Below are 12,081 nucleotides of genomic sequence, written 5' to 3' on the forward strand. Positions count from 1 at the left end.
ACTCCATGAAATGGTCACCTTGGCAAGATTTATTCAGAGAGGGTTTGCCCTTGCTTTTCTTTGAGGCTGAGAGAGCCTAAGGTCATCACCCATGACTGAAAAATTCTCTTAAACTGAAAATGAGCTTGGTCTCCAAGCTGAAGGTATTCCTTGCCAGCAGCCTTAATTTATGCTATGCCTTGACATGAGTAAAGGAAGAGGAGGGAAACAAAGGCAATGGCAACAGTGATGGGGTGATGGATAAGGTTCGGTACAGCTGTACCAAGAAGTACTGTTAATTTTCAGGCTGAATTCTTGCCAGCAACTCAAACCTCACCTTTAATCTTGGAAATCCAGTAACCCATCAGCCCACTGCCAGATCTTGGATAAGTTGCGCGATTCTGTGACTTGGAAGTCTAGAAAAAGTATCTTCTCCAAACTCTGCTCATTGCAAACAGGGCCACCAGCATACTGTGCCTCCCTTAGAGACAAAACCAAGATGACACCAGTACCTTGGGATCTACTAATGCTCCAGCCTTGATGAGGTATTTCACAGTCTCCAGATGGTTGTTCTCTGCTGCTTCCATAAGGGGGGTCCTCTGATCCTGAGAGCAGGTGTCTATATTAGCACCAGCCTGTACCAAGACACACAGAAATAGTGGCAAGAGTTATTTCCTGTGCCCTCCTCCAAAGAATTTTCTGCAGCTACTACCATGATGAACAAAACAGCCTTCTCTGCAGTGTCTTTCCTACTTGTCTGGCATCCTCTTTATATTCATTTAGATTCCTGTTGAATACCATTTATCTTCCAATGGGCATTTAATCTTTGATTTATTGTTTTTTATTATCAGTTTTATTGCTGACATTTTTCAACATCTTAATATTGAAACCAAGCTCGCACATTGTTGTGGTTGGTTTCACTGTTATTTTACTGACTGCTTCAGATTTTTATGACCATGCCCTGGTCCAAGGGCATTCACCAGCTGGGCAGGACATTAATGTAATAAATACTGCAGAAACTCACACAGCTGGGCTTATCACTAAATTGCTAACTCATCCTGCACCACATTGGGATTTGTAGCTTCACCGCTTCCATGTGATTTGACCCTCAGTCTATGTGAGATCCATATCTCTCTGAGACATACAGCAGCCCAGTCCTTCACTTTTCCAGAAAGGGATACAAGAGATTGTCTGAAGGTGCATCTACATTGTAGAAGCAATGAAGTTTGAAACTACTTTAACTGTCATGGCTGCATCCTACTTAATCCTGGGGTTTGTCATTGTACAAGGTCTTTCATCTTTTCTGCTAAAGAACGCTTATACCTCACAAAACTACAAATCCTGGGATTCTGTAGGATGGAGCCATGACAGTTCCAGTGGTGTCAAACTACAGTGTTTCTACAGTGAAGATGCACCCTGAAACCTTGGACTTCAGACTAACATTATCTAACCCCCTGGTGTGTGTGTGTTTTAGATGTGTTGGACTAAAGCCCTTGGCCAACTGGATTACAACCCTTGGCCAATCTGGAGGGTACAAGATTGGGCAAGGGTGGTGTAGACCAGTGCTTCTCAGAGTGATAGTCCATGGACTAGTACCAGTCCACAAATTACCTACAGCTGGTCTTTGATGAGTTTCCAGGTAAAAAAAGAACCAATTGTAGCCAATGGGCACAAATACAGTGCCAGTCCCTGGGGAGACTGCCAGTTCCACACATCAGATAGCTAAAGTTACACTGGGGTAGGCAATGTTTATCAAGACGAACCTAAAGACAAACTTTGGCAGTTTCACATGCTTCTAGCCTCTACCCTTTGACACTGAACAAGAGTCTCAGATCAGAAGGAGTCCTAGCAGAGGAATGGATCATACAATGTGTTTAATATGCAACAGTACAAAATCAGCATCTTTTTAGCAATGGGCACAAATACACTGCTAGTCTGGTTGACTGGTCAGAGCTATCTCATGGGAGTTGCCAAAGGGATGGCTAAACAGCAGAGCAATAGACAAGAAGTCTCCTTCCACCGCTCAATTACTATCATTTTTATTATTTTAAAAGCATAATGAACCTGAATAAGCATATGGCAAATGTCCACGTGTCCAGACTCTGCTGCGGCGTGAAGAGGGGTCCTCTTATTTTGGTGTTCCATTTTGAAGTTGGGATCAATCCCATCCACTGAAAAAGAAAAACACAGAAGACCATTTCCAGCTGAGTTGAGAGAGAGACGCATACAGAGCAAACTCATACCGATGAATTGGGAAGACATTAAAAAAGAGCCTTTGTTTCCAACATAGTATTATTTGCCAAAGAAGGCTAAAGACCTTGTGAAACTTGCCGATATTCAAGCCCATAGGCTTGAATGGTGGTGTGTGCCCATGGGCGCGCACCACAGACATGCGCCCCATTATGTCCCCCCTCTATACATAAGAGGGTACGAATTCCATGGCCGCACAAACAGAGGAGTGACTGTATTTCTACAGCGTATGTTTCTGAAATTTAGCACAGTGTGACCTTTTGTGGGCTACTGCTTCCAAATCAGTGTGTGGGGTACGTGTATGAAGGTGGGTAGCCACCCAGTTTTTTATCAACCTCTCTCCCTGCAGCCAAAATAAAAATCTCACCCAACAGGCCATTTCACACACAGATTTTCTGATACTGCTGAGTGACAGATGCTACACAGAGGAGATTGCAGGGGAAAGAAAAGCTGATTGCTATGCATCATGAGTAGTGCCAGGAAACCATCACCCTGAGATCAGGCCACTCTGCGAGGCTTGCCCTGATGCCCTCCACAGCTGATGAGAGCTTGTCACGGATCTCTCTTTCCTCCCCTCCCTGGTCTCCATCTCTAATCATTGCAGCCCTTACTCCAGGCACTCGCACAGCCAAGAACAATGCCTGAGGGGGTACTTGAGCCACAAGCGTTATGGAGGCCAAATTAAGAGCAGAGCCCTGGGAAGCTCAGAAGGACTGGAAAGAAACAACAGCTGGAAATTACAGGAGAAGCGGGACAGAGAATCAGCCGCAGCGACACATAGCAACAGAATTTCTGCCAGTGCAAAAACTCATTTGCACAAAGCCAGGACATCTGTCAACTCTTGTGCTTCTAGTCCTGCTTCTCCCACTCTACCCAAACACCCACCATCCACATCCCAATTAAGCCAGAGTAAGGAGGACTCGTTTGAGAACAGAGATAGCTAACCTAATGAAATGGAGTGGTACGAAAAGATAATCACGCACAAAGAAAAGTCACAGGTTTGAACTCTCCAGCTCCTACCTTTGAGTGTGTCTCCTTCTTGTTGCTGTGTGTCTTCAAGTCGTTTCCGGCTTATGGTGACCCTCTGGCAAATCTATCATGGGATTTTCTTGGCAAGATTTGTTCTGATGAAGTTTGCCATTGCCTTCCCCTGCAGCTGAGAGCGTGTGACTTGCCCAAGGTCACCCAGTGGGTTTCGTGGCCAAGCTGGGATTTGAACTCTGGTCTCCAGAGTCATAGTCCAGCACTCAAACCACTACACCACTGGTCTGCACTTGAAGAGTCGATGCAATCTGACATCACCTCAACCGTGGTTCCATCTGACTGAATCCTGGGATGTGTGGTTTATCGTGGCACCAGAGATCTCTGGCAGAAGATTATAAAGATCCCACCAAACTGCAAATCCCAGGATTCCAGGGCATGGTGCCATGGCAGCTAAAGTGGTGTTGAGCTGGATTAACTCTGCAGTGTAGCTGCAGCCTCAGTTAGTGTTTGCTTTCATCTGAATACTGGGAGGGTTTTCCATTAAGGCTGATCCATACTCATTTCAATAAGCCTTGAACTACTTGTTCTTTTGCAAAGCACCTTCATTTCTCAGCTGAGATGCCACAGTGTCAATGAGGGCCACATTCAAACAAAAACCCAAGCGTTCCCTCCTCCATATGATGGAAAGATATCTGTTGATGAAAGGAGGAGAAAAATGACTCACCCAGCATAAGGAGAACCTTCTGCAATTCCCCTTGCCTGGCAGAGAAATACAGCTGCTTGGAGTGAAACCGTAATTTCTTGGGTCTGCCAGAGGAGAAAGAAGGGTTATTACTTAGTAGAACAGCTGGGGAGGGGGAGAGAAGCCCTTCATGTTTTCCTTCCTTGCTCTTATTATTAATGGTACATAAAAGGCACAACTAACCCCACCTGTGGCTCTTGTTTCTAAATCAAAAGCAGTTTATTTCCCCAGAACTGGAACATTTGGAAACAACTTGAAATCTCTCTCACATACATAAACAGTAGCGACTGAAACGTCTGAACATAGAAGTCCAATCTAGGCAAAATGCTCTGATGTGTTCTTATGTACCATCAAGTCGTATTCAACTTATGGGGATTAATGAAAGACCTCCAACAGATCCTGTTATTCACAGGTCTCCCCAGGTCTTGCAAACTCAAGGCCATGATTTCTTTAGGGTTGAGTCAGCTCTCATAAACAAAGATCTGGGGTGGAAAATCTTCTGATGCTATATTTTTCTGTGGGAAATGTTTCACACCATCCAGATATAGATGTTTAGCCACAGTTATCTGGGCTGCTGCACTCCAATCAATCATGTTAGATAAGTTAAAGATAGGATATGAAATTCTAGTTATTCTAAGGTGACAAGCAAAGACAAATCCAACAAACACATGAACACACTACTCAACTTGTATCTGTTCTGCAGAATCCCTTCTGAATCAGTCACAAGTACAAGCATTCAAGACAAAACTTGCTAAATCTAATAACACTTATAGCATTGGGAAATTTTCTAGAAGATCTTTCCACACTAAGAGGGGCAAGCACCAATCCAAAAGTAGTCAAAATGGCAGTGCTCAGTGCACAAAATGGAGACTCTCAGCATCCCCATGCACTAAATCTTTAATGGGGTTTAGTTGAGAGAGTTTCCCTCAACCCAATACTATCATTTCTTCCCACCACCACCCCACCTCAAGGAATAGGGAATGGACTGTCACACAGGAGAATATGTCTGGCTTGCATTCTCTGAAGATGCCAGCCACAGATGGTGGCAAAACGTCAGGAATAAACTCTTTGAGAACATGGCCACATAGCCAAAAAACCCACAAAAACACTCCCAACCCACATGCTTACTTTTCCGAATCCAGGGCAATCAAGGCGCTTTCCAAAGTTTCTTTTACAGGCCCTTGGGACAGACCAGGCGGGGTAGGTTTTGGAAAAGAAGACGTCCCAGCCAAGTCAAACCCCTCAGCAGATGAATTCTCAGACCTGCCTTCTTCGGATGCCTGCGTTCCAGTCCCGCTGTGACAAAAAAACAACCAACCAAAGAAGCAAAAAGAGAAACAGAGATAAATGCAACACACACACATACAAAGTCAACATCAGTTTTGATTCAAGCAAAGAAAATATGTTGGCTTTCAGTATGCAAACACGGATTGAGTCTTCCTTCTCCGAAATGCCTGGGACCAGAGGTGTTTTGGATTTGGGGGGGGGATTTTGGAATACCTGTACTTGCATATATTTGTGGGCTTCAAAAGCTGCCCAGTGACACCAGCCTTGGAACTTACCTTCCTGTCGTTGTGTCTGCTCTTCCTTCCGAGGTGCCAGGTTTCTTCTGCTCATAGTTTAGCAAGAGTGTGGAGGTTGTGTCTGCTTTTGCCACAGTCACTTCTTTGGCCTTAGAGGCCTCCTCTCCACAATGTGGGCAGTAGCTCATGCCTTTGACCTGAGAGGCACAATTATTGTGGAACCGGTGCGAGATGCTGCTTTCTGGCTGGCACTCCATGAATGTGCCCTGGAGAGTATGAGGCAAAGAGGGAAATCTTCATACATTTAACAGCAGAGACAAGGAACACCAGATTTTGTTGAACTGCAGTTCCCGTAATCCCTTGCCATTGACTACATTTGCATGGCTGTGGGACGCTACAATACAATAGTGTCCAGACAACCACACATTTGCCATCCAATTCTTATTGATTTCCATGATGCAATTCATTCAGGAACTAAAAATGAACATACAACACATCTATATATGCACGCCAGAGGCACATTAAAACAGACACCATTTGGGGGCTGAGAAATGATCCAGAATGGCACTTCTAGTCCAGAAGATCTCTAACCTCTCCACTTCAATGGAATGTAGCAAGTTCTCTCTGGTCGTGAATATCTAGACATAGCCCAGGTTTTTAAGAAGTGAAAGAATTCATTTTGACAGCAAAAATGATGAGATTTGTGGACCACAACCTAGAGACCATGGTTCACTTCCCTGCTTGGCTATGGAAACCCACTGGGGGACCTTGGGCAAGTCACATACTCCCAGCCCCAGAAAACTCTGTAATGAGTTCGCCTTAAGGTTGTCATAAAGGAGACTCAACCTGTAGTCATGATGACCAGGTATGTTAAATGCACTATGCATCTGAGTATTAGTTACTTAAGTTGGATCAGACCAAAGATGTATCCAATTCAATATTCTGTTCACATCAGTTGAACCAGTGACTTGTGGGAAGCTCACTATCAGGACAAGAGTTACCAACTCCACTGTCTAATCAGGAAGCTGGCACAGTTAACCCACTAAAAAATCTGGCACACTTAACCTGGCAGAATGAGGCACACCAGCTAATAGGTATAAAATCTGGGGATGCTTCCTCATCCTTCAATGATAGCTTCTGCAGAACAAGATGTTTCTGAAGATGCCAGTTAAAGGACCTGGCCAGTACTGGATGTCAAACCATGACAGCCATTAACACATGACACAATCAGCAACGTACAGTTGTTCCCTTTGATAACGTTTGGCTTTGAACCAAATATGCATGGACCAGAAAAGGCCAGTGCGGCATCTGTCAGTCTAGCAATGCCAGTCACAAACATGTGTCATTCATTACAGCTCTCTCTGTCTCAAGCTTCTTTTCCTAAGTAGCCAAATGATCCCTGGTGCTATCCCAACTGTGCAACTTGGGATTTCTAAGTCACAAGTGGTCCAACACACAGCACCAGGATTCCCAAAACTTTGCCCCTCAATGAAGCTGTAGAATTTGCTATCATAGTGACATAGTGGCGCCTGCCACTGTAGATGGCTCCACAAATGGATTAGAGTGACAGATGAATGGAGGAGAAGTCAGTCAATGGCTAGTAGTTACAATGGCCGTTCATTACCTCCGGTGTCAGAGACACTGAACCTCAAGACCAGTTTCCGGGGAGGAATAGAAGAAACTATTGTGCTTATGTCCTGCTTGTGAGCTTCCCAGAAATATTTAGCTGGAGACTCTGGGGCCAAAACAGGCAAAATGAGGATCTAGGGCGTCATGTGTCCACCGCCACCACAGCTTTTTTCTGGCCCTCAGTCCCTCCAGATTCCTCTGTCATTTATCTGCCACCCCACAAAGGGTTAATTGCCTTTCCCAGAAAGCACACACTCCCACCAGCTGCAATTCACCTTTTAAAGAGATTACAGGGATCTTCTGGGATGTGTAACACTTTTTTAAAAAAGAGTTTTCCAAACCTAGAATCAGATCCCCAACCACTTCCAGTTTTTCATTTTAGTTTCCTGGCATTTTTGGCAGCCCCTGAGTCCTCCAGATGATTGCAGGGGCAGAAAACTGGCATCCAGATCTGCTGCAATTGCCAACCCCTGCATTAACAGCGGCTACAGTACATGGATTGGCTTTGTTAATGATGATGGACAGAGAACAGGACAGGCAAGGCTCTTTAAAACCATGTTCTTCTCTCTGCAGGGCCAGCTTCTGTTGATTCTGATGCCATGTAAGATTCAGCCCTTGCTGTGGGAATCACCTGCCCTGTGGACCCACAGGATTGCATGTAAACATCCAAGTCCTATGGAGCACAAATCTATTGCAATTGAAGGAGATTCTGAACCAGTTCAGGAAGATCTCCTTCAGCATTTCACAGCTAAAAAAAATCAAAGAAGGAGGAGGGACAAAAGCAACAGGTGACAATCCTTAAAAGACATCACCTCCATCCTTCAACTGTCTGCAAATGCACGCACACACACAGCCTGGAAAGCTTACCGCTGCACAAAAGAAGCCACAACCAGGGCAGCACTGATGTTTCACCATCCTCCCTCTGTGATCCTCACACAACACCAAGAGCTGGACTTTGTTAGACGGGCGCATCAGCTCGTATTTCAGCACTCGGTTTGTGCATCGGCTAAGCTGGAAAAGGAAGGAAAAGAAAATACATTCTTGGATAAAGAATATGAGAGAAGGAGGGAACGGAGAGGGAGATCTTCTGCCACTCTGTGCACACTGAGAGCAATTTCACACATGGCATTAGAATACCAGCAGCTTTTTTTGCAGCAATTCATATGTGTACCCAGTCAGCCTTGGTGGTGCTTCACAGCAACAACAAAAATGATGTTTCAATGCTGTGGTTTCACCAAAGCGAATCACACGCACCTTCAGAATCCCACTCAGATTGCTAATGGGGTTCAAATTTTATTTCCTCTACTTTATGTGACTCTTTTATCTCCCAGAACCCACATGGCCAAAAATAGGAATGGCCTGTCTATCTGGATCCCCAAACCCACTTAACTGAAAACTATAACAACAGCTTGGCAAAATGTAGACCTATGACTCCAATACTATCATTTCTTCCCACCACCACCCCACCTCTTCTCTTTCTTCTGTTTGATGTTTTAACAAATTTGCTTGATGAAGAAGCCAGTGAAGCTTTGAAAGCTTGCATTACGCATTTCCTGCATTTTGGTTGTCCTAATAAAGGCTTCGTTGTTTTGTGGATTTTGGATGTTATTAGTCTCAGGTTTGCTGAATCACATCGATGTGTCTTTCTCAGTCACCTAAAACAGAACATGGGCTCATTCAATGCCTCAGAAGGAACACTGGACAGAAGAAAGATCCTTTTTGCTCAACAAAATTTGTCAGCTCCTGATTTTGCAAATACAAGTCCTAAAAAATCCCCGCTTGTTCCTCAAAAGGTGGGACCCCCAATGCCCATGTGAAAATTGGGTTTAGAGGAGCCTTTCCACCTCTGCCCAAACTGTCAGACACAGCTAGTCTTAGAGAAGGAGTCTGCCATTGTGCCTTGTTTTGTCACATCAAGGAAACTATACCAATAGTTCCCAAACTCTGGACTTTGAGATGTTTTGGACTTTGGCTCCCAAAATCCCAAACCATTGGCCAAGATGGCTGAGGTTTCTGGGAGCTGAAATCCAAAACACCTGTAGGACCAGAGTGTGGAAATCACTGAACTAGACTCTTGTTTCACACACATTTCTATGTCACAGCTTTTCTCTGCATTTCACACCTAGCATCTGAATATGCAAACTTAAATGGAGCAATGAATCTGAGAAGAAACAATATCCAAATATCATGTCTTTCCATCCAAAAGAGCTCATCAACGAAGCCATCGCTTGATGTTGATGCCATATAGCAATGACTGCCATGCATGAATCAACCCTAGGATTCACACCATTTTACTACTGAAATATTAATACATTGCTTTTGGCACCTACCCACATCATTTTACTACCGAAATATTAATATCTTGCTTTTGGCATGGGGGGGGGGGGGCTGCCCATGGCCTTCCCAAAAATGTGGAGTGTTTTTCCAACCTCAAAAAGTAGTCATGTTTTAAACAGGACAACGCAGCTAAGGCAAATAAAAATAACAACAGTTAAAAAGTAAACGCTGCCACTTGAGGTTCTCAAACAAAAAGGAATTGCTTTCCTTTTTGACTCCTGCTAAGCAGACAAAAATCATCATCAGGGTCTGGTCATCACCAGCTAGGGTGAGCTGAGAACAAAAAGTTAGCCTGATTTCTTTGACCTTGTTTTATCACCCCGAGGAGACACTATGCGATGCCACCCCCGCAGGAGAAGAATCTACCAGTTATCTCCTGACCACAGGCACTCATTAAAGCTTGGCTAGTCCAGCAGTGGCTAATTGAAAAACTACAGGGGTGTCTGCAGTAGCAGCTGGCTTAAGAAACAGAATCCGCAGCAGCCTCAGAGAAATTCGCTGGGTGACAGAACTACTAGTGGCCAAAGACTGCAGCAAAGATGAGAGAAGGGGAGTGGAGATAAGGCGAGGACAACGCATATTATGCGGGATCAGAGGTCAAGGAAAGCTATAGCGGAGGCCTAGCTTTCTCCAGGGATCTCCTGAAGAGCAGAGACTGACCCAGGACCTCAGGCAAAACAAAGCAAAACAAAAACGCCAAACCCAATATATCTCTGTTCCCAACCACCCCCGTTGTACAACGTCCCATTTAAATTTGTTGTGTGCTGTTTGTCGTATGTACACGCAGAACCAAGCAAAGCAAGCATGCAAACAAAAGAGAAGTTGCATTCATTTTTTGCACACACACAAAAAAGCTGGACTCCCAAGTTTGCTGTCCTTCATGGACTGCTCCCTGTTTTCCTCCAGTTACTAATCTGCAGTTAACGTTGTAAGCACTCTTCCACTCTCACTGTCCCTCTTAATAATTAATCCATTAATTATCCTCTTCTCCTCTTGTTCACTGTGCTTCTCTCTTCTACAGTTCTTATGAGCTTGTCGGGAATTTGAGGTCTTCCATGGAGGCTTCTGTTCTGTGCCCCACCTTTCCCAAGAGAACAAGCATATAAATATATACACCGTGGCCTTCTCTCCTGCAAGACTTTGACAGTGAAAACTTCCAAATGGATGTAGGGCAGGTTCCACTCTTACTGGCCTTCCAAACAGGCAGTCAAAATTGTGTTACTGTAGGAGATTTGGCTTTTAAAACTACTTTCGGTCTCTCTTTTTTTTAAAGAATGCCCTGTTTTTATATTGGAATGTGACTATATATCACTTTGGGGACCTTGGTGGACAGCAAACTTTATTTATAAATACTTCAACTGAATAAATGAATGAATGAAGGTGAGCCGTCTCCTACGAACCTTCTCCATGGACAATCATTAGGTATCAAGAAAAAGTTAATTTTCTGGACTACGGCTTCCAAAATCCCTCAGCCAGTATAGCCAGATTCTGGGAATTGCAGTTCTAACGCTGATAGAAGCCAACTTGGAGTGCTTTCTTGCACTTGGGATCTCCCTTCTTGCCCCTGAGCTCCACATATCAATTGGAGCCAAGGATCAACTCCCATGGAACAGCTACTCTGAAAACATTTTCCACAGCTGTTACAAGGAAAAAGAGAGGCACACAATTTCATGGGAAATGCCAATTAAGTCCCCTTTCTTGGCAAAGCACACAATACAGCTGCCTCGCTGCAGTCAGACCTGGATCATTATCTGTCTGGGAACCCCACATTTGTGCCAAATGCAGCATGAAACCTCTCTACAGTTTTGAAGAAAGGGCTAGGGTAGAGTCCTTATTGTTTTATACCCCTAAGTACAACCAAAGCATAATGCATTTCTAGAAATTCTCCTGCCCTCTGACTGAAGGCTGGAAGAAAGGCAAAAACATATCATGTTTACCAGAGCGCATGACTATGATGCCCACCATGGTGAGTGTTATATCAGTTAATGCCTATGAATACCACCTTGAAGAGGACTTGCAAGAGGTCTGGGCAAACTTCATGCTTACAAGATCTATGCTATTATTTTTTTTAATAGAACTCAAAGAACTAGATAGATGATTTGGATTTTAGCTTCCAGAATTCTTGACTGTTCACCAAGCTGGCTGTGGCTTCTAGGAGTTTTGAAGACCAAAGCATCTCAAGGATCCAAGTTTGGGAAATACTGAGCTAAAGCCTGGTTCAAAGGAGATAAGCCCAGGAATGTTTTCTGTGTAGAAGAGCTGGACAGCATTCATTTCAGCACCTTCTCCCTAAAAACCTTCTTCATCACCTTAATCCAGGGTGCCATGCAACTGTTTTTGTTAAACATTTGGGAGTCAGAAATCTTTGGCAGTCTTCTGCAAATCACCCCGGATTCACATCTACCTTGTTTTGTCCACTTTCGGTCTTACAATGAACAACGGAGAGGGGGTTGTATTGAGACGGGAAATAACATTACCTCCTTGTCCACACTCTCCGTTGCCATGCACTGGTTGTTGGCTAGCGTGGTGATTTCTCGGCTTTTGGGCGTTTCCATTCGACAGCTACAGAGAGGCACTTCCTGAAGACTGTCTGCTTCCACTGTTTCAGGGCCATTTGAGAGACCTGCAGAAAACAGA

General features: G+C 44.3%; 1 protein-coding gene across 1 annotated transcript in view; it reads right to left on the reverse strand.

Moving 5' to 3' along the window:
- Window positions 1–12,081, reverse strand: part of EHMT1 (euchromatic histone lysine methyltransferase 1) — a 48,281-nt gene that overhangs the window by 15,915 nt on the left and 20,285 nt on the right. The window contains exons 9-15 of the mRNA XM_042478714.1: window positions 11,922–12,069; window positions 7,975–8,118; window positions 5,518–5,744; window positions 5,084–5,251; window positions 3,938–4,020; window positions 2,044–2,150; window positions 492–614 (exon numbers count right to left, since the gene is read on the reverse strand). Coding sequence (XP_042334648.1) covers window positions 492–614; window positions 2,044–2,150; window positions 3,938–4,020; window positions 5,084–5,251; window positions 5,518–5,744; window positions 7,975–8,118; window positions 11,922–12,069 — 1,000 coding nt within the window. The remainder of the gene's footprint in view (window positions 1–491; window positions 615–2,043; window positions 2,151–3,937; window positions 4,021–5,083; window positions 5,252–5,517; window positions 5,745–7,974; window positions 8,119–11,921; window positions 12,070–12,081) is intronic.

The sequence above is a fragment of the Sceloporus undulatus genome, chromosome 7 (assembly GCF_019175285.1).
Source record: "Sceloporus undulatus isolate JIND9_A2432 ecotype Alabama chromosome 7, SceUnd_v1.1, whole genome shotgun sequence".
NCBI classification, from domain to species: Eukaryota; Metazoa; Chordata; class Lepidosauria; order Squamata; family Phrynosomatidae; genus Sceloporus; species Sceloporus undulatus.